Source organism: Syngnathus floridae, chromosome 18 (assembly GCF_059516105.1).
Source record: "Syngnathus floridae isolate MCC-2025c chromosome 18, RoL_Sflo_1.0, whole genome shotgun sequence".
NCBI classification, from domain to species: Eukaryota; Metazoa; Chordata; class Actinopteri; order Syngnathiformes; family Syngnathidae; genus Syngnathus; species Syngnathus floridae.
Genome location: NC_142430.1, coordinates 3,572,619 through 3,599,767, shown reverse-complemented (window position 1 = coordinate 3,599,767; position 27,149 = coordinate 3,572,619). Strand labels below are relative to the sequence as shown.

The 27,149-nt window shown below is 50.3% G+C and overlaps 3 protein-coding genes across 20 annotated transcripts; 1 reads left to right on the top strand and 2 right to left on the bottom strand.

Moving 5' to 3' along the window:
- Window positions 1-170: 170 nt before the first annotated feature.
- Window positions 171-2,703, bottom strand: LOC148382236 (uncharacterized). The gene is made up of 6 exons (XM_088359467.1): window positions 2,141-2,703; window positions 1,831-1,918; window positions 1,529-1,620; window positions 1,285-1,449; window positions 1,034-1,125; window positions 171-856 (listed from the first exon to the last, which is right to left on the bottom strand). Exons 1-6 carry the CDS (start codon window positions 2,404-2,406, stop codon window positions 780-782), a joined length of 780 nt encoding a protein of 259 aa, XP_088215593.1. The 5' UTR covers window positions 2,407-2,703; the 3' UTR covers window positions 171-779.
- On the top strand, window positions 1,050-27,149 carry ankfn1a (ankyrin repeat and fibronectin type III domain containing 1a). 18 transcript variants are annotated; one of them, XM_088359460.1, is made up of 28 exons: window positions 1,050-1,117; window positions 1,215-3,481; window positions 3,561-3,679; window positions 4,363-4,496; window positions 4,561-4,686; window positions 4,920-4,979; window positions 5,078-5,143; window positions 5,522-5,673; window positions 6,373-6,689; window positions 7,523-7,560; window positions 9,182-9,304; window positions 9,642-9,837; window positions 10,173-10,386; window positions 10,457-10,609; window positions 10,683-10,796; window positions 11,027-11,124; window positions 11,216-11,306; window positions 11,534-11,641; window positions 11,760-11,859; window positions 12,020-12,152; window positions 12,287-12,616; window positions 12,695-12,861; window positions 13,153-13,312; window positions 13,379-13,547; window positions 13,632-13,798; window positions 13,872-14,076; window positions 14,146-14,317; window positions 14,419-15,421. In XM_088359460.1, exons 4-28 carry the CDS (start codon window positions 4,375-4,377, stop codon window positions 14,993-14,995), a joined length of 4,158 nt encoding a protein of 1,385 aa, XP_088215586.1. In that variant the 5' UTR covers window positions 1,050-1,117; window positions 1,215-3,481; window positions 3,561-3,679; window positions 4,363-4,374; the 3' UTR covers window positions 14,996-15,421. The 18 variants fall into 18 exon arrangements, 13 of the variants coding, with proteins under 13 accessions (XP_088215586.1, XP_088215584.1, XP_088215585.1 ...); XR_015853948.1 differs by lacking the exons at window positions 1,050-1,117; window positions 1,215-3,481; window positions 3,561-3,679 and adding exons at window positions 17,193-19,865; window positions 19,936-20,441; window positions 25,617-27,149 and having other exon boundaries at window positions 4,340-4,496; window positions 14,419-15,020; XR_015853946.1 differs by lacking the exons at window positions 1,050-1,117; window positions 1,215-3,481; window positions 3,561-3,679 and adding exons at window positions 17,193-20,441; window positions 25,617-25,770; window positions 26,294-27,149 and having other exon boundaries at window positions 4,340-4,496; window positions 14,419-15,020.
- Window positions 15,754-22,678, bottom strand: LOC148382235 (snaclec CHH-B subunit beta-like). Its single transcript, XM_088359468.1, has 6 exons — window positions 16,767-22,678; window positions 16,673-16,687; window positions 16,476-16,561; window positions 16,256-16,375; window positions 16,056-16,155; window positions 15,754-15,973 (listed from the first exon to the last, which is right to left on the bottom strand). The coding sequence occupies exons 1-6, from the start codon at window positions 16,834-16,836 to the stop codon at window positions 15,837-15,839; spliced, it is 528 nt and encodes a 175-aa protein (XP_088215594.1). The 5' UTR covers window positions 16,837-22,678; the 3' UTR covers window positions 15,754-15,836.

The window sequence follows — 27,149 nt, the reverse complement described above, 5'->3', positions numbered from 1 at the left end:
TGGGGGGGTGTAAGGGGTGAGCAGGCGGGCCCGTGAGTCTTTTGATCAGGGGTGAGTACAGGGGTCACCTCATCTAAAGCTGGATTTATGTACTGAACCAAAAGAGTTCCATCAAATGGCCATGTAAAATCATCAAGTGGCAGTTTGGAATGAGTCAATGAAGCCAAAAACAAATTTAATTGTTTTATTATAAGAAAAACAATACCATATTTTCCGCTTTGACTTGACTTTGATGGCAATTTTGCCGCTACGAATCGTGTGCACGTCTTGCGTTAAGTGTGCAGCTTGCCTTTCCGGACCGCGTCGTCGGTCTCTAGCGTCATCTAGTGGTAGTTGTACAAAGGACACCTTTTTTTACTCCTTGAGGTTGAAGTGTCCAAAGTTGATTTGCTAAACTCTGGCGCTATCTAGTGGCGGTAGTACAAAAGACACTTATCTTTATTTTATTTTTTTTACTTTTTGCACTTTATTACATCTTAACAAGAATTACATCTTAACAAGAAGACAGCAGGCGCATATCAACAATCACAATGCAACTTGTAATTGTTGATGATCATTCGAGCTAAAAAATAAATTTTTTTTTGCTCAATCAAAGATTGCTCCGGTTTGAGCGTCGGTGTGACAGATGTTCAGTTAAGTGGCATCATGATATATGATGTAATGCTGTGGATATATTATATGCTTTTATTTCAGGGTAGGCATAAGCGACGGTGCCATGGCAAATGGTACATTAACACTAAGAACGCAGGCGACTGTCGCAAATGGGAGGGGTGGTTTATTCATGTCCTCCGGAAGTTTTTCAGGATGGCGTCCAGGGTTCCAAAGGCTCGGTAGAATTCGTCCTCCGTTTTAGCCCCTACCGCGTGAAACGGGAAATGTGGTGAGCGCTCGGGTCGGCCGGGCCAGCCACATTTGTTATTCTCGTAAAGCGCTAGGTAGCGTTTCTCCTGGCCCGCTTTTGAGATCATAGCCGTCACGAGTTTCCAGCTCTCGATGACACTCAAAGCTCTTCGCTGTGACCCGATTGACTTACCGACCAGTGAGACGGAGCCGGAGGAAAAGATGGACGCCGTCATGCCGGGCCGGAAGTTGTACTGCAGAGCGGGAAACAGCTCCGGTTCGTAACTGGGCAAACACAAAGAAACGATCCAAACGGAGCACGTAAGCACCGAAGCAACGCCAAAAGCTGCCCAAATGCTCCCTTTCATTAGCAGACCCGTTACGTGTTAGCATTAAGCTAGCCGACTGCTGTTTGATGGTGCGGTGAGGAGGCCTCGAGCTGACCTGCAGTGATCCTGGTTGGCCGAGAAGAGATCCTCCAGATTGATGGGGAACGTTTTGCATGTGCCGCCGATGTTGAGCACCTTGAAGTCCAGGAAGCGTACCGGGTAGCCCAGTTTCAGGATTTTGAAGGCAAACTTCCTGGCAGCCACCCGAGATTCGTCCTCGCTGCAAGTCAACAAAAGGCCCTGATTCAGCCCATCGCCAACGGACAGACAGACGGACACGCACGCCGGCCCGCACGGACCTCTTGGCTCCTGTGCAGAAAAGGATTCCCGACTGGAAGATCCTGGCCGTGGTCTGCGGCTTGCGGATCTTCATGACGAGCGACTTGAAGACCTGCCGCACAGCAGGAAGCCGAAGCTCAATGACAAGCCAGCGAAACGTCGTCAAAAGTCAACACAGTTGCTGGGCACAAGTTCTCATTAGCCCAGTTAGCCTTTTGACATTGACATTTGACATTAACCTTTCTTGTGAAACGTCAGGTTTTTGGCCACCTGTGGAAGCTTGTTACGAAAAACAAAAAAATCCTGCTAATCTTTGTGCTACCGTTGAGAGGTGCTGCACGTTCCACGAGTTCCGAGCGATGAACTCCAGATCCAGATCGCAGCCCAGCTTCACTGATGACGTCACGTTCCTGCGCAAAAACTTGAGTTCAAGTCAAGCACTTCATATCCTACTAGTTTCCTTTGCCCTCAAGTCGTTGACCAAGTGTTGCTTCAATAAAGAGTTGGCCTCTCCAATCGTTTTACTCTAACGCGCACAGACAATTCCGTCCACTATTTTGGCCTTAAACGGATTTGCGCGCGCACGCATGCACAAAGCATTCTCATCATGATGATGTTTTTGTTGCGTTTACTGAATCTGCGGGCCGGTGCGCGGTTTGGCGCTCCAGCGGGCGGCGGGCCTGCGCGTGGAAGAGGAGGCGGCGGCGGAGGGAGGAGGAAGCGAGGCCGGCCCACGAGCAGCAGCAGCAGGTGGCGGAGCAGGAGGCAGCAACGGCGGGGACTCCACCAGCACCGGGAGGAAGGAAGCCACCTGGTCGGGGGTCCTGCACAGGGCCTGCATCGCCAAAAGTCTGCGATCGTTCTCGGACAGCTGCCGGCTTTGTACCGCCACAAACATCCTCAAATAAATAAACAACTAACTCTGGGGTGCTTAAGATGGACGACCTGAGCTCAAGAGATGGTCGAGAGCATGCAAGGAAGGAGAGACCACGCCCGGACGCACTCAGCTCTGATTTCTATATGGACCGGCGGCCCCCACGCAGTAAGGAATAAAGTGGACCGTAACAAAGGGTTTGACGGCACCCAAAGACTTGGCATCCACGAGTCGGACAGGCTTTGTGACGTCACGGCCCGCACGGTGGACTCGGACGAGAGGACGTATACATGGCATGCAGCCATGCAGCAAGCCCAAGACCCACTTTTTTTTTTTTTTGTACCACTGCCCTCTGGTTTGGGCCAAAAAAATTAGCATAAAACTTCGAACAGCTGCTGCTACCTGCTGTGTGGGAAGAACCAGTTTCCATGTTTGTTTGTTTTTGCTCTTTGCTCAGTGCTGCCTGCATGGCCAGTGGCAGTACTACACGCAAGGTGCGCAATCCTACATTTGGACTTGACGCCCACCTATGCACTTGGAGTGGGGCCTCGTCGTTATTGCGTGTTCAAACAATAATCGGGAATCTGAATGGCAGCACAGCCCGGACGCACGAATAAGAATTAAAGAATTTGAATGGGAGCAGTAATGACTGGACATGAAGTTATTTGCGCACGCGCACGTGTTTCCTGTCAGATTTGATCTGTTGGGCTGAAGCCGGTTTCCCCCGCCCACTCCTCATTTCAGCTTCAAAGCAATCCCTCCTCTCATTTCTTTTTTTACTTTGCTCATTTTTTTTCCATGCCACTTTTCCCCAGCTCTCCGCCAAGTGTCCTTGCACCTCCAAGTACACCCGTCTTTCCCCTCGCAAGTGTCTTTTTGTCGTTCCCCCCTCCATTGCTCCAGCTCACTTGGACTTGAACTCTTGCAGCAAGCGTCCGACACAAGGAGCCACTTTGGGCCGTTTGACTTGTGTTCGGCGGCGGTTTCCGCGGCTGGCCAAGAGCCCGAAGAGTGCGCTTGGCTTGGCCGCCTTGTGGGCGGGATCATCGCGGGCCGGGCCCCCAGATGTTGTTGGCCCAACTGGGACGTCCTGGGCCAGGCAAGCCTTCGTGCGGCGGAGATACCGCAATGAAATGTGAGCCTGCTCCGTAATTTTGGGGATGTTTTACTCGGAGCAGGCAGGACAAAAGACACGTTAGCAGGCCACAGCCCAGCCCGAGCAGATGTTGGAGCCCCGGGAAGAGCAGCCAGGCAAGCCGCATAGAGGACGCCGACTAAAGGACGCCGCTGCAGGACGGTAAGGAACGATACAAGCAGCAGCGTCAGCTCTTTCCAAGCCGAACCGCTCGGCTTCGAACCGCTAGCTCGCTCCAAATTTCTCAGAAACGTTCGACAGGATTTATGTTGCAAGACGTTTTGAAAGTTTATCTTGGAGCCCTGACTGGCTCCTCGTACGTCGTTTGGCGTCCTGACGTCACACGCCAGTTTACGGTTGACGAAAGTGCGCGAGTGGCAACTGCACGCGGAGTTGCGCGGTGACGTTGAAACGACACCAAGAAAAAAACCAGCTAAAGTCAGCTTGTCTTGACCGTCAGTCTTGCCAAGTTCGTCACTGCACGCCGGTACACGTCATTCCACGTGGGACGTCTCATGCCGCACCGCACGTGTCGTTAACTCCGCTCGTCAACACATGTTTTGAATCGGAGATACAAAGACGTTTTTTTTTTGTGCTGATTTTTTTTCATTCATTCATCTTTCGAAGCACTTCTCTCGAGGTTCTCGGGCGTGCTGGAGCTTAGTCCAGCAGTCTTAGGTGCAGGTGAGGAACTGGTTGCCAGCCAACCGCGGGGCAAAAAGTAACAATCACATATGACGTCATATATTGATCAAATTAGTTTCTTCCTGAAGCGTCAATCACTTGTCATGCTAAGAAGCGACCGACCCAGCGCCGGCTCCCCGCTGCTCTTCTTGTGCATGCAGATATGGACCAAGATGTCGGTGGATTCTGAGAGTCGCCGCCCGCTGTCGTCCTTGCGAGACTCCCGCATCGCCTGCGTCTTCCGAGCGGCCGACGACAAAGATGACGACGACATCCAGGCGGCGGGAGAGGAGAGGTACGTTGGTGTCGCGGGCGCTTTCCGTGGTGTGGCTCGACCAAACTTGTCGTCTGTCGAGCAGCGTTCTGGAGATGCTGAGCTGCTCCAAGCTGTCGGACCTGGAGACGTGGCTGTGCATGCCCTCCTCGCTGCTGCTGCCCAGACTCTTGGACTCCGCCCGGGCCCCTTCGCCCTCGTCTGCTCACAGGTAAAAAAAAAAAAAAGATCAAAGGTGACGTGAAATCTGGCAGACTGGGTCACACGACTGACATGTCATGACGCCCGCTACGTTCCTCGGTCCGGCCCGGCCAACTTGAAACATTTCTATTAGTTGTTAGTTTGAGCACGCGGGGTGTTCTTGACCCGTTGACCTACGTGAATATATTTAGCGGGATCCAGGCGGTGGCGATGGCGCCTGCTCTGGTTGCCTTTTCTTTTCAGGCTGCCACAAAGAGCTGATGGGTTGATAAGCGCCGCCATTGCCGCCACCATCTTCCCAAGGTCTCGTTTCCCATGCAGTTGGTTCCGCCTTCCCACTTGATAACAGCGCCGTCTGTCATGTTGACTCGGAGCGAGCTGCTGAACTTTGTCCTGCGCAGGAAACAAAAGGGCAGTTGTGAGCGGCGCTCGTGGCGAAGTCGCAGCTACTCGGTGTCGGATGCCAGGTAGGAAGGCGTGACGCTTTTTTTCGCAACCGCTTGGCCAGCCAATATTTTGAGGCCGCATCCAAATGGCGATCTGACCCGCAAAAAAAACACGGCTGGAGTTTCCCTCCTTCGTGGCATTTTATCTCCAGTTTGGGCTCAGAATTCAGCCAAAGAAAAAAAACGGGACTCCCCCAAACGCTCGCTGATGTGAAGAGTTGACATTGAGGCACGAATGCCTCAGGACTAAGATGCGCTCGCAAACTTTGATCCCCTTCACAGTCCCAATCGACAGGTTACGACAGAGCATCATCGACATAACGGACGTAATAATGGACACAACTCCGTGTCGGATCTCAACAACATACAGCGCAATGAAGCAACTGACTGACTTTCCAGCAGGACGGCTGAGAGGGCCGCCGCCACGGGCCAAGAGACACCCTACCCGATGTCGCCGCCTGTCCTCTCGTCCACGCCCGCCGCCGCCGTCAGCATCGGGAAGCGCCGCCGTCTGGCCGCCGGTCCCGGAGGTCTTCGCTGGAAGTCCGCAGGTGGGTCAAATCAGCATCCTAGTTGTTGAATCCTGATTCTTCATCTTTCAGTGAGGAACCGTCTCGGTTTGCTTATCCAAATGCCCGTCTTGCGGGATGGGAAGGAGGGGGGGGGTCGTGTTAGCGTCTCAATGGGGCTGAAGGTCAAAGCGGATGTGTGGACAAGTGAAGAATGTTGAGTCCAAACATGCACGCTCAGAGACTTCCTGTGTCGCTCACGGCGCTCGTCAGCACCACCCGTCGTCGGAACGTTAATGAGTTTCCTGTTGTGCATCTTTGGCAAAACTTGTGCCAAGAATCTCTTTTCCGTTCTGGTCGGGAGTGGACAAAGTGCGGCCCATCGTCTGCGGGACAATTGGGTCTGCATCCGGCAATTACATTTGAGAAGTCTGTGAGATTTGCGGCCTTAATTCAGCCATTGCGCCCCCCCCCCCCCCCAAAAAAAAAAAAAAACAACTTGTTTTGTTGTTTACATTTTTTTCTGGGAAAAAGAAGACATTAAGTTCAGCTTAAAACCTATTCCCTAAAGAACGGTTGTGCTGGTGGGTTTTTTGGTAACTCATCTGTCCAGCAGAGGGAGACAAGCCTCCCATTGAAATCTGACAGATCGGGTGAGCGTTTGAGCTTCAGAGTGGAAATCGAATTGAAGGTAAAATGTCCAACTCGTTTCTTATAGGTTGCTCCAACTTTTCTGCGCAGGGCCACGATTGATTTGGAATGAATTCCCGAGCCCAGCAGTTGTTGTCAAGTCGAACAAGATCAGTTTCATTTCATTCGGAGCGCGTCGAGTGACACCGGCCATCTCCGGTTTCCCCTGTCCAGGTTCCCTGCTGTCATCTGAGCCTGATGAAGAGGAGGAGGACGGCCCGGCCCAAGCAGTGAGGGGCCGGCGCCCGGTCCGGGGGGGTGGGGTTGCTGAGCGGGCGGCCGTCAGGAAAACGCTGTCGGCGGACGAGCGACTGCTGCGGCCAGCCGGTGCCGAGCGACGACACCTGAAGCAGCTGCGCAACATCCACGTGAGTCACCAGCTGAACGCACAGAGGCCTTGTGTTAGATTTGGAAGCACCAACCAGGCAGAGTGGCCTGTTGGCCAATCGGGAGGCTCAAAGTCTCGTGTTCACTATGGGCCAGAAGGCCGTTGGGGTGTTTGGCGGCCGTTGCCAGGCAACCAAAGGCACATGTTAGCTTTGTCGTACCTTCCGAAATTGGGGATGAAATGAGCCGCGTGGTCTTGTCTGGCGAGTGCGGTCTTTTTCTTTCCTTTGGCTGCGTCACATTTTTGACAATGGTAAGCAAAGCATGTTGTGGATGTGGTGCGCCTACCATGCTGCCAAACACTACAAGCTGCAATTAGCAAGGCCGTAATTGCAGCCGTCGTACCACCCACCAGCGCTTGAAGATAAACTGTGTGGAATTGCCCAAAAGCGCATCTTAGGCGTGTGTCATGATGTAAGAGCTAACAGAGCTTCAAAATCAAAAATTACACACTGTAGCTTTGTTTTTGAGCGTGGCCTGCACTTGACATGGTTTTCACTTGAGCGCACGTTTTAGAAGGCAACCCGGTTAGCAACGCAAGCTGCCGTCGCGGCGTGTCATGCATTTCCCGGCAACGCAGGTAGCGCGCTGACACGGAGCTCCCAAGCACACATGCACGCACGCATATACAGGCCGCCTGGAAAATCCCCCAAAGCTTCAGCTCCTCCTCACCTTTGTGACATGGAGCGCCGTTTGACCTGTATGGCTGGCATCGGCCGCTTTGGCCGATGCAAAATTGTTATCAAATTTATCAAAACCAGCAACTGTGAACATGCTTCTGAAGCCGTCTTTCTCTCTTGTGTGCCTTCCGCAGAGCCTGGGAACGCCGAGTAGATTCGACCCCAGAAAAAAGTAAGTTGCGGCCTCCGGACTGAATGATTGGACTCTTGGTGTCCCTAATGAAGCATCCCTTAAGTGTCCATGAGTTTTTGCAGTACAGCTTTGTTTCTTTTCCTTTGGCCGCTTGACAGTTGCCGCATTGGCAACCTTGGTCTTTTGATTAAGTCCTTTCAAGCCTCTGGCTACTTGTTACCATGGCGATGGCTGCAACGCTAAGTACAGTGCCGCCGCTTTGCTCCTTTTATCGCGTTGGCTACCGCTTTGTCTTTCCGCCCCGCCCGGAGCCGAGTGATGAATCAACAACCGCGAGACGGGATCTTGATCAGCACGACCCGAAAAGGCCGCATACTGTTTTGAAGGCCGGCGCTCCAAAATTTGAATTTGCCACCGCTGTTGACTTGCCGAAGTGGGAAAGGCGGCTCCAAATGGTGTCGGCGCGGCTTGGTCCAACACCTTGGCAAGCGCTAATGCTGCAACCGCTGCCACCTTTGATTGATGTGAGTAATTTTGTCGCGCTCCCAAAGGTGCCGGTTCAGAAGGCGAACGTGCACGCACGCACTCATGCAAGTGGTGTCTTTGGCTTTCCGACAGAATGGTGAGTCGTAGTCAATTGCGATGTCAAGATGCACGGCAACTAAGAGCACAAAAAGCAAAGAAATGATGGAATGCGACTCCACGGTGATGTGGCATTTGCAGCATCTTTCTGGATTTTATTTTCACATAATGCTGCTCAGGGAGTTCATCCCCCCGGTGTTCACCTGTTACTTTCAATGGGAGTCATGGAAACTGCGCAGCCAATCAGCTGGCGCTGCTGTTTGCGCAGCCATTTGCGCTGATGTTAGCGCTGAGCACTGCCGTTAGCGCTGCTGTTAGCGCTGCTGTTAGTGCTGCCGTTAGTGCTTGATGTCCTCTGTAGCAGGGGCAGGAACCTGCATTGTTGCAGTCCGCTTTGACTTTGGAGACGCGCCATTGCGTTGGCTCTTGGCCATCCCAAAGTTGACAACTTTCCATGAGCATCAAGCAGCAATGTCCCAAAAATGACCACTGCCCTCGCTCATCAGGGTGGAAGGGATGAACGGCATCTCAATTAATTTGACGCCTCTGGTCAGTCAGATTTTTCTGACCTGAGGCCAATGCTCCTCTGGAATTGACCTCCTTTTTTTTCCTGTTTGTTTGGTCCGCTGGGTGCGCTTCATCTCGCTCTTCAGCAACAGAGCACACGTTTCCTCTTCCCCCGCCTCCTCCTGCTCGACTCTTGTCCTCTGCTTCTGCTCCCCCTCAATGCACACTCACTCGCTTGCGCGCCACTCATCACGCCCGTCTTGGCCTCTGCTGTGGTTTGCGGCCGTTGTCGGCAGTGTGCATGCGCCCGCCCACGCGTGGCACGGCGGAGGGTGCCACATCTGCGCGACGTGCCGAGATGCGCCGGCAGTCCGCTCGGGAGCTTGACTCGCCGCCTTAGAAATTCTCCGCCGTGAGTATGCTCGCCGCCGCTGTGCTGACGTCGGTTCCCAAAAAGTCATGAGATTGAAAAGAAATGTCTTTGTGCTGCCTGCAAGTCTGCAATGTGTCTGTGCTCAACTTGCTCATCTCATCTCAAGCCGGCCGGCTGTTTGTCTGCGTTTGTCGGCAGGTCGGACGGCAAGCTCTCGCGACTGGCTCAGAGGTGGAACCGGCGCGCGGCGGCAGGAGATGTTCTGATCCAGGACCTGGAGTTCTATACAAGAATCCCACACACCTCGCTCAGCCTGGACAGGTGAGCCCTCCGCCGAGATCAACGGATGACTGGCGACGTTGACTTGAGCGCAGCTTTTGAGTCGAGAGCAGGCGCTGTCACTCGGATGAGCTCAGGCGGCTAACACTTAAACGCTCCGCCGCCGCCACGTGTCAGTTGTTTGTCAAATGCGCGCTGGGCGTTCACTGCCAAGCCGTCCGCCACTGTTGCCACGGTTACCAGCGGCAGCGGCGCTTCAACCAGACTTGCGTCGTCTCGTGCGGATGTGAACGTTGGGATGAGCTCGCAGCGTTGCTTGGTTTGCAATTGGCTTGCCCGTTGGCGTCTGAGCTGGCCGCCCTCCCCTCCCTGCCTGCAGACGCCTGCCGGCCGCGATGACCCAGCAGATGCAGAACTTGCAGCTGTCCCAAGGCAAGAAGGTCCCGGGCGAGCCGGCCTCCCCCAACGCTGCCAAGCGCCTCTACCGCAACCTGTCAGAGAAGCTGCGAGGAAGCACGTCATCCTTCGAAGACTCCGCCTTCTTGGGCAAGACGGATCGCCTTCGCAAGGCCTCGGTGAGCCACTTGCAGCCCGCCCGGCCTTTTGCCATGCCCTCCAGCTCGCGTCTGGGGCTCGTCTTCCCCGGAACGGCCCAAAAGCCTCAAGTTCAAACGGCAGCGCTTGTCTTTTTCTTTAGCCTCATTTCACTTCTCCGATTGGCTAAGTTACGTGCTTGGTAACAAAAGAAATCATTTTGTTTCTAAGCAACGGCTCAACGTTTCGCAAATAGCAATCAAGTCAGTCGGCGCTCCAAATAATCCAACGGCAATTCGGACGCTCATCTGACGTGATGTGGGAGGCCGGCAAGGATAATCACGCCACACCAAATCACGCCGGCCGCTGTGTGCAGGCCATGCAGGGCGGCAGTGAGTGCCTCTTTGAGGCGGTGGAGCAGCAGGACCTGGACACGGTCCGCCTTCTCCTGTGCCGCCTAACGGTCGAGGAGCTGGAGCTCAACGCACCCGATGCCCGGGGCCTGACGCTGCTCGACGTGGCTGTCATGAGCGACAACGCGCACGTGGCAAAGTTGCTGCTCAAGGCCGGCGCCAGGGAGGGGCCGCACGGTCAGTTCAAAAGCCGTGGCAAAGCGGGTATGGCAACGATGCCCGACTGAGCCAGCCCGTGTGCTTACAGCTGTGAGCGCCGAGAGGCGCCAGGTCCACCTGGCGGCTCTGGAGGCCGAGGCGGAGCGCCGCGCCGCCGAAGCGCCGGACGACAAGCAGCTGAGGGCCTGGGAGCGGAGGCGCCAGCTCTACCAGCGCATGAGCGGCGCGTTGCGGCACGCACGTGAGACCCGCACGCTCGCATGCATGTTCAAAGATGCTGGGCGGAGGCTCAAGCGTGCTTGCGTTGCGCGCAGGCCCCCCCGAGGCGCCCACTTTGGTCCGTCTGAGCGTCAGCAGCAGCTCCACGCTGACCGTCACCTTCCGGGAACCGCAGCAGCTCCGACCCACTGTCATCACCAAGTACAAAGGTAGGCTGGGGGGCGTCTTGCGCAACACCAGCAATATGAGCGGTCACGGGTGGCGCTTTACGAACAAGAGTGTCTGTTGACGCTCGCTGGCATTTAGTTGCCCGCAGCAGAGTAATCGCAAGGTTAACGACCTCATCGCCATTGTCGCTGGGGACTATTGATTTCAAATCAAAGGACAAATGAACCAATTACGTGTGTGTGCGTGCGTGCGTGCGTGCGTCTGTCTGCAGTGGAGTGGAGCTGCTTGAAGGATTTCTCCCTGCTGGCCGGAGAGATGCTGCTGGAGAACCTGCAGAGCTTGAAATGCACCATCAGCGGCCTCACCACGGTACAGAGCCGTTTTAAGGCCGGAGACCCTACCTGCCTGTCCGCCTCTGGCCCCGTCCAGGCGCTGAGCATTTGCCATGGTCCCGCCGCAGGGTCGCCTGTACTTTGTGCGAGTGTCGGCCTGCAACATGAAGGGCTGGGGGCCGCCCGCCTGCTCCTTGCCGCCGTCTGCCGCTCCTTCCAGTACGTCCCCGAGCCACCGAGTTCCACCTGCGTCTGCGCTCTCCTACGCGCCTGCTCACGTGTGTGCCGAGAGGGCCATAGTGCGTCTGTTATTGCACTCCACTAATGTCCAAGTGGAACAGATGGAAAGGGGACGGAGAGCCACTAAAGGCGCACAAGACTGAGCTGATGGTTTTCTCCATCAAGCCATTTGACATTTGTTCTTCCTTTCCTTCTCTTGACATCAGACTGGCGAGAGAGCGACGGGCAGGAGCCCGGGCGGCGCGGCCACACGGAAGCCATGGAGCGCCTCCTACAGCAAGTCCGAGCCACGCACGCGCACGACTGCTGCGGAGGTGAGCCAGCGTTCGGATAAGCGCCAGTCAGCACCGGTTCGCGCTTGCCCGAAGCATTTCCAAGCATGCAGAAAGTGAATTTTGCTGAAGATGTTCTGGGCTTGCATTTGTGCCACAGATGCTTCTAAGATGCAGAACTCCAGCAGGAAGCAGTCAGTGTCCAGAAGCCTCAAACATCTTTTCAACTCCTCCAACAAGTTTGTGAAGACACTGAAAAGGTTTGCTTTGCCCTTTTATAAAAGATCGAGCACAAGCGGGCGGGAAGGCCTGAGCATTTTGATGCTCACCACCAAAACGATCAGTAATTCCGCTGACGTTGCGCTTTATCGGGAAGTTCATCTGGCGGTGGAGCGCAAGGCTTATTTGGGGCTACTTCAGGGGCATCTACTTGGCGGCCATCTTCTACCACAAAGATAAACTGCTGGTGACGGCCGAGGAGCAGATCCCCATCGTGGAGGTGGACGACTCGTACGGCAGCTCCCTGATGCAGGACTTCCTGTGGTTCACCAAGGTCAGCCTTGCGCCCGGCGCTAAATGTATGACTCGCCCCCCCAGAGTTGCGCTAAGGCACAAGTAGTGCTTTGCGGCTATCTTTTGCCCGTCGCCTCCCTCCGTGCTTTGACCAAAGGCTCGCTTGCATCGCAGCTGTCGTGCATGTGGGAGGACGTGCGCTGGCTCCGTCAGAGCGCACCGGGGGCGTCGGCCTCGTCCACGCTGCAGGCGCGCCACAAGATGCTGAGCGCCGCCGGGCAGCTGCAGAACCTGCTGGGCACGCACGACCTGGGCCGCGTCCACTATGAGCCCATCAAGGATCGCCACGGCAACGTGCTGCTGGTGACGGCGCGCGACGCCGACGGCCAGCACTCGCTTCTCAGCGGCAAATGGGTGCCGGTGGCCAAAGTGCAGAGTCAGCGCAAGTCCCTGTCCACGCCCGAGGAACCTTACGCCCTCGACATCCTTGTCATCACGCTGCAGGTGAGCACGTTGGCCTCCCATGCGATGGCGGCGGCGGCGGGAGACATTGCCCCTTTTTTTTTGTCCTCCCCGTTGTAGGACATCGTGGCGTACCAGCGCCGCTGCAGCCAGCGCCTGGCGCCGGGCCTCTACCTGGGCTACCTGAAGCTCAGCAGCTCGGTGGATCAGATCCGGGTCCTGGTCTCCCAGCAGACCCCCAATGTGCTATGTCATGTTCGCGTGCGGGAAAACGCCAACGTGTCCAGGTGGGTCTCGGGCTGGCGCCGGCTTTCCGGGCTCCGTCTGGAGATCTTGTCACGTTTGTCACTTCAGGATGCCAGGAAGGAAGTTTAGACGCAAAGAGAGGCGAGCGAAGGCAGTAAGCAAGGAGGGAGGAAAAGAAGGGAGCGCACAAATGTATAGACAAGAAATGGAATGACAACTGCAGGGCGGGCAAGCAAGCCACTAGCCCATCGTGCCGCTTCCCTGACTCTCTTCTCGTGACCTGTCAAATGTGGCTGGGACCGAACGACTGGACGGATGGATGCCGTCTCCAGGGAGGAGTGGGATTGGATCCGCACGCTCTCGGCCACCGGCGGCGACGACTGCGGCGAGGAGGCCCGGCCCGGGCCCGAAAGCCACGCGCCGATCCTCTACTACGAGCTCCAGACAGCCATCAAGTCCCTGCTCAAGAACCTCAACCTCAGCGTGCAGCAGGTACGCCAGTCCGCTCGCTCGCCGGCACTTGGGGTGGCGCGCCAACGCGGCCTTTTTTGCGGGCAGGCCTGCCACTTCCGCCTATACAGTCAAGAAGTGGTGGAGGCGGGCCATGGCGTCTGCTTCCTGCTGCTGCTGCCGCCCGCCGACGACGTCTGCTCGGCCCCCGGCCAGCCCAACCCCTACACGCCGCTGGCTGGATTCCTGCACCTGCCACTGCAGATGTTTGAGCTGGGTAAGTGCCGCCGAGTCAGCGTTGAGTAGTGGCAGGATTTGGTTTGGCTCACTCGCGGCCGCCAACGTGTCGGCATGTCCTCAGCGCACTTCTGCAGCTACAAGGAGAAGTTGATCAGCTTGTACTGCCGCCTGTCCACTGTGCTGGACCTGGACGCCCTCATCGCCCAGCAGGCGCTGCGGGAGGCCATCACAGATGACGAGGTGACTGCCGCCAAGCGCCGCCATGGGCTCATTCTCGACTACATCCAGGTAGCCGCCTCGGCTGGACGGGCACACGGGGTGCGGCCGCTCACGCCGAGTTCACCGTAATTTTCTTTGGCAGCAGCTGGACGAGAGCCGGCGGGACCTGCGCTGGCTGACAGAGGCGCTGCAGTCCGCTCGCTACAAGCAGCCCTGTGGCGGCGTGCCCATCACCTGCCTGGTGGACGCCGCCCCCGCCACGGAGAGACACGCCGGTGGCCAGCGCAAGACCGACTCCACCTCCTCCGCCATGGACTACCTGCCCTCGCCCGAGCCATGCAGGAGCGGTTAGCAGCGGCATCTTCTGAGATTCTTGTTGGACGGATGGACGGACGAGTGTTCTGTGGCTTTTGCAGACTCGCCGCCGGGCTGGGATGAAGACGCTTCATCCGAGGTCTTCCTGCCCACCGACAGCGACTACGACTCCAGCGACGCCCTGAGCCCCCGGGAGGCGGAGCCGCTCTCCTCGCAGGCCCTGCGCTCGCTGGGGGGGAGCGCCCCTGACGTGCTGCACATCCTGGAGCTCAGGTTAGCGTCCCGCACTGCTTGAATCCAACTCAAATCACGCCAGACAATATTCCAGCCAGATGACAAATGGCCCAGCTCATTGCTCATTTTTGCTTGTCCAGGTGCAGTGCCCTGGCTGTGAACGAGCTACCCCCGTCGCCAGGCCCAGTCGAGTCCAAAGATGCGGCGGCGGTGGCGGCCTTCCTCCCATGCTCGCCCTCGCAGTGCAAAGACTTGGCCGCTTTTGCCCGGGCTTCGCCCCAGTCCCCGCCCCTTGCCCGGCTCCCCCGCAGGTCGCCGTCCCCCCCGCTGTCCAGGAGCCAGCGGGAAGGCAACGTCCCCAACCCCCCCTCCAAGCGCAAGCTGCTCTCCAGAAGCCACCGGGGCCAGTATTTCAGCGGGCCCCAGCGCTGGCTGAGGGGACACAGCCAGGAAACGGGCTCGTTATCTGAGGGCGTCTACACCAAGCAGCGCGAGCCGGACCTCCCGCCACCGCCGTCGCAGGGCGCCACCTACGCGAGCCGCATGGACTGCGACCTGGCGAGCCGCAAGGGGCGCCCTCGAGAGCAGAGACCCCACGTGCGCAGGATCTTCACAGATGAGGGCGTGGCAAGGTCGGAAGGGGCGGCCGGACAAGACGCCGACTCGGACGACCAGACCAACGCCCAAGTGTCGGAAATTCTCAGCAGCACGCTCTAGCCCCTCCAAAGCGCCGCTCCGTAAGGTACGTTACGTTTGGAATCATTCTTCAACGAGCGTCGTGAGTGAGCCACTCCCGCGTTCTCCCAAAGCCATAAGCTCACTTGGCTGCCTCGCTGGGGGGTGGGGGGAGGGGGATTGTCCGTCCGTCGGTCTGTCATAGGAAACCAAAGTTGACTTGGCCAAGTCTCCTGACGTCGACTGTTAAACCATCATCAATGCAAGCGGGTAATTACAATTTAAGATGCTTCAAATGGGAAAGTTTACATGGGAACCAACTGGGGAAGAAATTTGAAGGAAGCCTTTCACATTTAAGCCCATATGCACATTTTTTCCAAGGCACATTTTTCAGCCCTGCCCTGCTCTGCTCTCGACCGCCCGCGTGCATGCTCGGCGCCACTAAAAATCTTTCTTGGTACCTCTAAATGTGTGCTGCTCGTCTCAGGCTGGCGCTGTTTGTGTCTGATGTGCCCGGGGCCCGTTTGTGCCGCTGGTCAGCGCTTCTTTTGGCTGTGTGATTTGTGGAGCACCGCTTGTTCACCTGGCGTATGCTCACGTTGTCCTCATCTTTTTTCCACGTGTGCATATTCTAGAATAAAAGGTGAAGAAACAAATGTGCGAATGTGCCGGCGAATAGGTGAGTTTGTTGTGCGTGTCTCTGAGATGGGAAAAAAAATAGGAATCATGCAAACCAAAAATGGACCAAATATGAAAATGGAAAAAAAAAAAATAGTTGACAAACAACAAAAAGACCAAACTAGAATTTGATATTTTATCATTGCATCATCGGGATTAAGGAAATACATTGCGACAGAAGACAGTATGGTGAATTGACAGATTATCAGCGGCCACCAGAGCCACGATGGCCAAAACCACGGCTGAAACCATTTCCGCCATCACACTTGAAGCCACAGTTAATATCTTGGCTGCAAACAAAAGGGGCCATCGCAGTGCAAAGTGCATCCACCCAAAATCCCTCTGTAAAAAACATGTTTAAATGTGAATTTTTATTTTAACAGAATTATTTTCATTGCAAACATTAATCACGGATTTTACGTACCAATTGAAAAAATCTGTACACAGGGTCCATTGACATCAGGTTGTAGATGAAAAGCAGTGAAACACACAATGGTGCCATCAGTCCATATGTAGTCCTCATCCTGGGAGTCAGTCATATTTTAATGAGTCATAATATTACAAAAAGATTACAAGACAAGAGACATGAATTATTTGCAAATTTTGTACCGGCCGATGCTTTACCAAAATTTTATCATGGAGTCCAATCCAGGCTACGTTATCGTTACCACCGTTCCGAAGCAGATCAAGAACAAAATCATTTTCAAAGGAACTGCGGATGGAGACGAGAACGTTGCAGACGCTCTGAAAAAAAAGAGTAAAAAAAATAATTATTTCACTCATTTGAGTCATTAGATATTTTTCAAGATAACACACTGACAGAATTACATAAAGTTGTTTATACCTCTGCATCTAAAAACGTCCTTTCACGAGCGTGGTAGAAGTAACAGCGATAGTCAAACTGAATCCAGCCATTAGGACAGATGCTATCTGGAGATTGTTTGTTGAAAGAAAAAAAAACACAAGATAATTCACTAAAATGTTATGAAATTCAGACGCAACAAAAATATAAAGTATCATTGAGGCAGTTATTGTACCAACCTTCGAAATTACAGACTTCATTCAACTGTGAAGAAGCACATTTATGAAAATCAGACTACAGAAGACAGCAATAAATAAATATATTTAAATCAACAAGAGATTTTCGATTGGGTCAACACCCCACCGATCCCACAAAGGAGGAACGAGTAAAGATCAAATACCATCTCTGCAAAAATGAAAAAAATACTTAAAATTTTGAATAAATAAAAAGGGCTTTATGTTTATTTGAGTGTATTGAAACAAAAAATGTAGATCTTAACAAAGCAAGTTAAGTTTGAAAAAATATGTCAAATTGTGTGAAGTTACCTTTGGACTTGCAAGTTTGGCTTCTGTGGGCGACGATGACGAGCAATCCTTTGACTTGAAAGTCTTGCGCCAGAAAGTACATGTCACATACCGCTTAAAATGAGTTTCCGTAACATTTTGTATGTTTACAAAATTAATTGCGTAATTTAAGGCCAATCAGCAAAACTTGCACACCAAAATTAACTATCAATGGTGTTTTGTCTTTGCCAAACAGGTTTTAGACCTCCAGAGCCACTCCTGTGTTTCTTTGTCCTGCTACGAAGACAAACATTTCATTATAAGTTAAAAAATGAATTGTAATCACAGGTCTCAAATTGTGCCGTTTATTTGTGACCTTTCTATGAGCGTCAACATTGTTTAACTTGACTAACCTGTGTGAAGAGGGTAGGAGTCTACCCCAACATTCCAATGTTGATTGATTGTAGAAAGAAAATGTTTACGCATTTTTAAAATAGAACATCTGAAAAAAAAGTGCAAATCCAGTCAAACTAGCAGGTGATGCAATGAACGAATTTAAATGCCAGAAACAAAATGAGCGTGACATATTGTCTATTCAACAATGTCATTTGGAAGCTACTGAATTAAGAAAGGTCTTAGTAAGAATTGTCCATTTGAATCTTTTTTTAATCATATGAACTGCATGGCATAAAATCATTTATATTGAGGGTGCATATTCCATGCGGAAAAATAAATGAGCACGTGTAGTCCGCTGTGACTATTTCCATAGAAAAATAAGCAAAGGGCCAATGACAAAGAGCAGTCCAAGTGCGCTCCAATGTGTGTCATTCCCTAGAGAGAAAAAAATTAAACAGGTTTTATTCACACACGGGCCACAAGGCTTCCTACTCAATTTCGCGCAAGAGAGTGGACTGCTGGGCAACTGCTGAAGTATGAGTACACACAATCACACTCGTGCACACACGCCTTGACCAGTACAGCGTGGCAACTGGGGTTATGGTGCCCTCACAGAGGTCTAATGAGATGAAGAACAACTAGTGTAACAGATGGGCCTCTGGTCATATGAGGGCCCCTGAAGTCACTAGCTTCCTGAAACATCATCACTATGATTGCCACTATTTGCCTATTCACGCCAGCGTACACATTCACACAAACATACACGCACATGCAGAATTCTGTGGCTTTATCATTTTATCATGAAACAATGCATGGACTGCTCTTCTTCACTATTATTAATAAATATTATTATTATGAAGAAAAAAAAGCCTACTGATGGTCCAAAAACGAAATATTGATAAATCTATTGTACATATGTGTGAATATGTTTGATAATGGCAACATGTCCATGGTGCTGTCCATGGTCCTGTTAATGGTACGCTCAAATTCATCTGCTCCATCTCACCGCAATCCAAAAGAACACAAGAGCAATGACAATAGGCTGGCTGTACTAAGTTCATCTTGTTTTTGCTTTCTAATCACTTCACTAGTTTCTTTTATATCAAACAAATTGTTTTAGGTCCATTACCTAACATGTTTCGGCGGTTTCTTCCGCCTTCTGAAGTGACAATAGGCTGCATTAACAGTGCAGGAGAGTCCTCGCGTGGACATAAAAAGTATTAAATGCTGATTTGTGTTGCTATGCCGACAGATTTTAACCGCATGCACATTCAGGACTAAAAAAGATGTAATACAATGTGACGCAGAGCACATTACACAGTAATGAAGTTAAGCCGTGTAATTCTATCCTTTTTCTGGCTTTTTAATTTTTTTCATCCAGCTTGCCAATTAGTGTTAATAAAATAATTATAGTGGATAACCTTAATATTCATTTAGAAAATGAGTCTCAGCAGCTTGTTTGTTACTCCATGAAAAGATTTTCTACCACAGGCATAATAGATTTAATATGATCAATCTTGATTGATAGGCTAACACAGTCATTCAATTTAAGTGGCTGCACCTACTCTTTAAAAAGCTTCATTTGCATGTATCAAATGCAAATTATATCCAATCTTCCTTTCCTCCAAGATTGTGGAGACAGCTGCTGCCTAATGACTTTCTTTTCCTATTCAGACAAGGCCTCATCTCTCTACTTGTCTGGTTAGATAGTTGAGCAGCCAGATTGGAGCATTTTTTTTAATATATGGGAGCTGCCATAAAGTGATTTAAGTCCTCATTTGTAAATGTAAGTAATAAAGAATTATATGTAAAAGTCAATTCATGGTGTCCCGCCAGGTTCGGATAAGCAGAATTAAATAAATACGTACGATATTCAACATACAAGCTTTTGACTTTATAGTTTATGAAGCGGTTCATGTAATGACGCCAAGCCACCACAAATGGCAGTGCCGCAATTCACTTGTATGTAACTCAGCGTAAAATGAACATGACAATTTCCTTTTCATCATTGCCCTTTCTTTAATGTAAAGGTCATTTCAATTCAGTTATAATATGGTTATTAGAACTTAAACATAGGATTATTTTACTGTACAATTATTTAATTTAAAATATCATCACATAAGCAGAATTAAATAAATGCGGACGTCGTACGATATTAAACATACAAGCTTTTGACTTTAGTTTATGAAGCGGTTATGTAATGACGCCAAGCTACCACAAGATAGCAGTGCCCCAATTCACTTGTATGTAACCCAGCGTAAAATTAACGTTTTTTCCCCTCTTTTGTATGAAGGCATCTTCAGAATTTTTGTTTGTACTTCCTGCCTTCAGCATGTATTAAATTAGCAGCTACCATAACAGGTCACCTGGTGGCGCTCGTGTGCATAGCGCCGTTGCACAAGCAGGAGAAGGTTGCCACGGATTGGCGGACATGACGTCAGGCCCCTAGGTCAATTGAAGACAGGTGTGCACGAAAAGCGTCATTAATTACATGTAAAGCAAAATGCTGTCCTCTTGCATGTCCACTCCGCAGGTAGGTGTGCACACGAGCTAATGTTTGTCGTTTGCGGCCGTTTCTCACGATGCCTTTTTGCTTGTTGCAGGATTTTCACACTTGAGGACCGCTACACCGTTTGAGCAAAGCACAGTAACGTCACAGTTCACTTTGATGGGCTCTTTGTTTTTTGTGCCATTATTTCAGATGTTTTTTTTTTTTTTTTTTAATGCTGGCCAGCTCTTTTTTTTTTTTTTTTTTTCCCACGTGGTGGTTTTTGCTGGAGGGTTGAATGCAAATGTTTGTTTGACAAATTGGCCGCGTTTCTTGGTTCTGTTGAATATTGACTGGTGTTTTATTTGACGTTATCATGCAAACTTTTGAATGTGCTTTTTGCCAAACAGATTGTTGCAAATTCGTATCAAAACCAAACCTTTGGGCTCCAAATACTCGTTCACTTTTAGTATTGGTCTACTCAAGGTCGATATGTGAAAAACTTTTACCTAAAAAACGTTTGCGAACATTTTTTACTTCCGGTTTCCGCCCACTCTTCGGACAACTGAGATCCACTCCGCCGATTTTGGACCGCAAACTTGGATCGTCTTTGGACTCGAGGTAGGTTGCGTTTGGATAAGAAAAGGTCGCGACTTTTGCACTTGCGTTGCGAATATAAACTACCGATGAGTAATTTTGAGGCTTTTTGTTAGATGTTAATTGGCTTTATTCTGTCATAATGGCGCAGCTCCTGCTGCAGGTACGATGCTCCAAGTATACGGCGTATAAGAAAATGTCCCGGCTTGTGTACTTGAATTGCCGAGGAGTAATATTGAGCACGTTTTATTTGACCATAATGGCGTCATTCGTGCTATACATACGATGCTGCAGCTAAATGGAACGCTCGTAACTACCAATTTAATTCGCCGAAACTGACAGTTTAGTTCGTGTCTGTATTACACTAATATGTACACAATTTCTGTTTACATTGGCTTTTTTTTGTTGTTGCCGTAAAATGACCACTGCGGCTTTCTTGTATACAAAGCGAAAAGCAAGATTTGTGGAGGTGTTGGATTTTGTCCACAATTTAGGGAGCGCGCTATCTGCGCCTCACGGCAAAAGCCATTGCCAGTCACCTGTTTTTCAATTTACTCACTGCGTGCTCATTTGATTTCTTCAGATTTAGGAAAATGTTAAGACACTGAAGCAGAACTTAGACTTACACAGGTTGGTTGAGTTCAATCACAATTCTTGTTCAGAAAGCTCTGTTTCCAGGAAAGTACACTACAGCGCTGGGCCGTTTTGGCGACAATTCTTAAGAGCAGAAAGTCTCCATTCTGAAAAAGGGCAACGTTCAAGGTTCTTTGGTCAGCTTTTAGTCAGTTGCACATGCCAGTGTGGGCCGAGTTTGATGGGTGATGAGTCAGGGGGTGTGGCAAGTTTGCAGGAGATTTTGATTCCATGGGAGTGGGTGCTGGTTCGGTGAGAGCTGGTTCCGTGGGGTTGGGTGCTGATTATGGGCGATTCGATGTGTGTGGGGGCTGTTGTTCTCCTTTCCGTCTTTCAGCCTTGACGATCATCTTTGGCCGGTTTGTTGACTGTCTCCCTCTGGCACCTGCTGGTTTCATCTCCAAGTGACCTTCCTGTAAACATTCTCCTCCATTCTTGCACATAACACTGTCGCACCTCATCCATTCTTTCAATTTTGTCATTTTGTATGGAATTATGTGAGCTTTTGGCTGTGGCATCATCAATTTATTAATGTTCCTTGACTATGCAAAGTTTGTTCTCACCACTTACCATGTTTTTGTTCTTTTGATACTCCATGTCTTTGCTTACGTCATTATATTCTTAGTTTAATCATACTTCCAACCATATCCAGGGGGCGCTCTAGCAGGAAGCAAGAGCGAGACAGGCGAAAAAGAAATGTGCCGAAGATGATGTGCTAGTTTGTTTACATTTCGCGCATCACGCAGAACGCGATCAAGACGGACATTACTGAAAGGAAGCCTTTATACACAAACCATCATCATGGGGGCGAAAGAAATGCATATGATGCCGCTTTTAAGCCAAAGGCAGTTGATGTTGATGACGTGTCTACTCTGGAGCGTACTTATGGATTTTTACGGCCTCCGGTCTTCAGGGGGCGCTCTAGCAGGAAGCAAGAGCAAGACAGACGAAGAGATAATGCGCCGAAGTAGACGTGCTAGTTTATGTTTTGATCGTCTCGTGCATCACGTACACACCCGCACTCACACAAAGAAGAGACAGAACGAGATCAAGACGGACATTACTGAAAGGAAGCTTTTATACACAAACCGTCATTATGGGGGACAAAAGAAATGCATATGATGCCGCTTTTAAGCTATACGTGTCGCTCGCTAGTGTGATGTAATTTAGCGCTTCGTGCATGAATACGATTAGCATGAACAGACCCTCATCACACTCGAAGAAATGCATAAAAGCGACGACGAAAGAGATTGAGAAAGCGTGAGGCGAAGGATATCTAACGCTATTCCAATCAGACACTGAGGAAGACTTCGATGGTGTCAGTGCACAGGAAGAAGATGAAGATGGCTCTTTTTTTACTTTTACGGTATGTTTTTTTTTTAACCAGCCCTGTTAGTGCTGTGCTACCGTGTTGCTGCTGTGTTGCTGCGGTATTACTGTGTTGCTGCGGTATTACTGCCGCGTCACAGCCAGTGTTTGGAAAGAAATGTTAAGGTATGTTATTAAAGCTGTAAAAAAAACTTTGTGTCCAGTCTTTCTTTGCTAATAACTCGCGTGCACACTTCCGCGTTACTGCGTCACAGGCAATGTTTAGAAAGACATGTACAAGTATGTTATTAAAACGTTAAAAGGGCTTTCTATGTACTGTCTTTCTTTGTAAAAAACTCGTGTGCACGTGCGTCATATAGTCCGGTGCGGCTTATGTAAGAAAAAAACTGTAATATCCCTGAATTTTAGCTGGTGCGGTTTATAATCCGGCAATTAAAATTCTAAGACATTTGCTTTTTTTTTTTTTACTGTTAAGAGAAGTGCGCAGTGCAATGTGGTTAGTGTAGCTGGGAGAGACGTTTGATTAGCATTAGTACATGCATGATTAATACAGTGTTTGGTTAGTACAGTATGTGGTTAGTACATAGCAGTACATTTCACAGTGGTGGGGAGTCGAACCCTGGATCTCAGGTGTTCTAGGGCAGCAACGGAGCCACTCGCCAAACGTGGCGAGCTCAACGGTCACCCCGCCTTCACTTTAAGTCATTCTTATCCGCTCGGTATTTGAGTGCAGACGGCGGAGTACTGCCACGGCGAAATAGCCGTCTGGTTCGTGACACGGGCGCTTGCCCTGAGAGTATCTGGTTCGATCCCAGAGGTGTGCCCATGCTTATATGGGCTTTTATAATTGGGATATTTATGATATGTACACATTTGCAAATATTTGCATATGCAAGTATTTATGTATAAATACATAAGGTGGCCCCGCCCCCCCATTAGGCGGTGAAAACCAATGGATCACGCCCACTGGCAACCAACTTCAAGAACGTTACCAAGCTGTAGATTGAAAGACAATCTGCATGAATATCACGCCTACTTTTAGCATGTGGTTTAGAAATAATGCACATTAACGTTGTTTTGTACCTTTTACACACATGCACATTGGAGAGACAGCGGCAGTATTTATGTTGTGTGTTTGTTAGGTTTCTTTGGGCAAAACAAACCACGAAAAATGGGTCTCTTGCCGTCCAATTAGGGCACCGATCATTTTTAATAGTGTAGTTGTTTAAAGTTAACAGTGAAGTATTTTCGCATATAGTTAAATGGAGCGTCAGACAGGGGTGGGCAAACTTTGACTTGCGGGCCGAATTGGGTTCTAAATTTTGACGGGGGGGGGCGAACCAGGAGCAGATGGATGTAGTGTTTGTGTGAAGTAATATAAATGACATGTAAAGGTCATTGCATAAAAGGTTTTTACTTTTCGTAGATACTAAAGCATGGTGCAGGAAATGGGGTCAAAATACAAAAAGTCCTGCCTAGCTACAAAAACAGATGCTCAAACCTCATTGAATAAAGTACATAAGCAGGCAAGTATATTCACATATTAAATAAATGAAAGAAACATTTTAAGCATATAATTATACCTACACACCAAATCAATAAAGACATAACTAGACATTTTTGATAAGTGGTGATGAGAAAGGTTTTTAAAACTTTATGATCTGATATATTTCTGAGCACTTTGAAATAACAAATGACTTTTGATATATTGCCTAAATAGCTTAATGACCCTTAAGGAACTGTGTAATGCATGCCTGATGTTTTTTCTCTGAATCATGGACACGGCCAGAGTCGTCTTGACCGTTCAGTACTTGATTGTATCTTATGTTTTGACTAATGCTAGACGCCAGTTTTTGATTACTACTGAACGCTCTGCACAGAGGGAAATAGTTTGCCTAACAAAGAAAAGATACGGTTGGAAGCATGATTAAACTAAGTGTTAGAGATTTTAAAACAGTTTGAGAACCACTGCTCCAAAAGAGACACCTCATCCAGAGGGGGACTCTACAACACCCCCTCCTTCCACAAAACTTACCGTATTTGCCGGTGTATTGGTCGACCTTTTTCGATCCAAAATCGACCGAAAAAAATCGACCTCGACTTATACACCGAGTCATAAAATTTAACTTCGTATTCATCGCTTCAAATGTGATGGTAACCAAGGCCGTTTCTCATGCATCTCATTGTGCGTTGCACTTAGAAAATTTGAACCGGGCGGCGTGCGCGAGTGCGCGGCCCGCTGGAAGTCGAATGAGGTGCCGCGACCACCTCCGCGGTGCTTATAAACAGCCGATCCGCTCGGCAGGGGCTATTTTCGGCCACTTGGCTCGTGCGCACGGCCTCCCGGATGTGCCGGGCGGGTGCGCGAGCTCGCCGGCCGCTGGAAGTCGAATGAGGCGCCGCGACCACCTCCGCGGTGCTTATAAACAGCCGATCCGCTCGGCGGGGGCTATTTTCGGCCACTTGGCTCGTGCGCACGGCCTCCCGGATGTGCCGGGCGGGTGCGCGAGCTCGCCGGCCGCTGGAAGTCGAATGAGGCGCCGCGACCACCTCCGCGGTGCTTATAAACAGCCGAGGCTATTTTCGGCCACTTGGCTCGTGCGCACGGCCTCCCGGATGTGCCGGGCGGGTGCGCGAGCTCGCCGGCCGCTGGAAGTCGAATGAGGCGCCGCGACCACCTCCGCGGTGCTTATAAACAGCCGATCCGCTCGGCGGGGGCTATTTTCGGCCACTTGGCTCGTGCGCACGGCCTCCCGGATGTGCCGGGCGGGTGCGCGAGCTCGCCGGCCGCTGGAAGTCCAATGAGGCGCCGCGATCTCCTCCGCGGTGCTTATAAAGTGCCGATCCGCTCGGCTTGGAGCTATTTCCGGCCTCCCGTTGGTGCCGGGCGGCGTGCGCGAGCTCGCCGGCCGCGATCTCCTCCGCGGTGCTTATAAACAGCCGCATGCGCACGGCCTCCCGGAATTTGAACACATTTCGTCAATAAATTTCGCATATTGAATTTTGAAGTTTAATATAATGCAACAATTGAGCTCGACTTATACAAAGGATATATCATAAAATCGTAAATTTCCGTCGAATTTTAGGGGGTCGACTTATACACCGAGTCGACCTGTACACCGGCAAATACGGTACTTATTCCTGTGCACTTCTACCTTTTTACGTGTTTCACAAACAACACAATCACACAACTTCAGGCCTTTAACTTACTTGTCCCCTGGTTCGTTGCACTGCCAGGTCCCGTCAATCCACCTCTGTCAGACGAAGGCAGACCTAAGATGCTGGCCCAGCGAAGAATTTCCTTCCCGGGTCTTTCTTTACCAGGTCCGGCTAATGGACGCTGGCCCGTCGACGGTGTACAGCGCGTCGTCCTCCGTCAGCCAGATGGCGGGTATGAGAGATCCCGGGTTTCGGCACCAAAATGTTAGATTTGCTCACTCAAACAATATTTTGCAAGAACCACACGGGAGACAAGCAAGTCCTTTTAGACACCTGCAGGTGGAGAGTTCACTCGCTCAAGGAATGAAGTCTGAACCCTCCTTCCTGCGAGGGGATATTTATTAAGAGAAACAGAGTGGGGGTATGGGTAGGCTGGCTAGAAAGCCCTTGTCCTCTAGTCTAAACATGTCAGGGAATGTTTTACGACCTTGTGATAAGGAGGACAAGGTAAGGTATTTATTACCTGTTGCATTCCAACATAATCCTACGATAAAGATAACCTGGAAAACCCTAACACTAAGAATAAGCAAAGACATGATGTATCAAAAGAAAAGCAATAGATTAATGATGTCACAGCCAAAAGCTAACATAATTTCGTACAAAATGACAAAATTAAAAGAATGAGGTACAACAGTGTATGTCCAAGATTGGAGAAGAATGTTCACAGGAAGGTCACGTGGAGATAAAACCAGCAGGTGCCAGAAGGAGCCACCCAAAGACTCGAGATGATCGCCAAGGCCGAAAGATGGGAGGGAAGACAACAGCCCCCACCCGAGAACTCGGCCAAAGATGATCGCCAAGGCCGAAAGACGGGATGGAAGACAACAGCCCCCCTCCACACACACACAACAGCCCCCCACCTACACACCGAATCGCCCATAACCAGCACCACTCCCATGGAAGCAGACTCTCCTTCGAACTTGCCCCACCCCAAAGACTCATCACCCATCAATCTCGGCCCACAATGTGCTACTGAATATAAAACTGATCTAACAACCTTGGACTTGGCCTTTTCTGAATGGAGACTTTCCGCTCTTGAAGGGCCCAGCGCTGTATTGTACTTTCCTGAAAACAGAGCTTTTTGAACTCAATTTTTGAATTGTGATTGAACTCAACCAACTTGTGTAAGTCTAATTTCTGCTTCAGTGTCTTTGCATTTTCCTAAATCTGAAGAAATCAAACGAGCACGCAGTGAGTAAATTGGATAACAGGTGATTGGCAAAGGCTTTTGTCGTGAGGCGCAGATAACGCGCTCCCTAAATTGTGGACAAAATCCAGCAATGGATATTAAAAAAACTTTAAAAACAAATGCATTTATTAACAGCATTAAAAAAATATTTCAACAAAAAACTGCTATCAGTGATTCTTATTAAATACGACACTGTTATGATGAATAACATTTTCCATCACTTCAGCGCCTGCAGGTCAGATTTATGAAATATGTTTATCTTATGTGGCGAAATCACATCCAACGGCAAACATTCTGACCAAATACATCATCTTGAAGAATCAGTGAAAGAATACATCTAAATAAAGTAATAAAGAAATCAA

Coding starts and splice junctions, on each gene's coding strand:
- LOC148382236 (XM_088359467.1), bottom strand. CDS start 2,406: ATGTTTGTGGCGGTACAAAGCCGGCAGCTGTCCGAGAACGATCGCAGA. Junction 1,919..2,140: donor CGCACCGGCCCGCAGATTCA/GTAAACGCAACA, acceptor GTTTTTGCGCAG/GAACGTGACGTCATCAGTGA. Junction 857..1,033: donor CGGCTCCGTCTCACTGGTCG/GTAAGTCAATCG, acceptor TTCACGCGGTAG/GGGCTAAAACGGAGGACGAA.
- LOC148382235 (XM_088359468.1), bottom strand. CDS start 16,836: ATGGTATTTGATCTTTACTCGTTCCTCCTTTGTGGGATCGGTGGGGTG. Junction 16,376..16,475: donor GGACGTTTTTAGATGCAGAG/GTATAAACAACT, acceptor CTTTTTTTTCAG/AGCGTCTGCAACGTTCTCGT. Junction 15,974..16,055: donor TGTACAGATTTTTTCAATTG/GTACGTAAAATC, acceptor TGTTTTTTACAG/AGGGATTTTGGGTGGATGCA.
- ankfn1a (XM_088359453.1), top strand. CDS start 4,357: ATGCAGATATGGACCAAGATGTCGGTGGATTCTGAGAGTCGCCGCCCG. Junction 4,687..4,919: donor TCGCCCTCGTCTGCTCACAG/GTAAAAAAAAAA, acceptor TTTTCTTTTCAG/GCTGCCACAAAGAGCTGATG. Junction 9,838..10,172: donor ATCGCCTTCGCAAGGCCTCG/GTGAGCCACTTG, acceptor CGCTGTGTGCAG/GCCATGCAGGGCGGCAGTGA.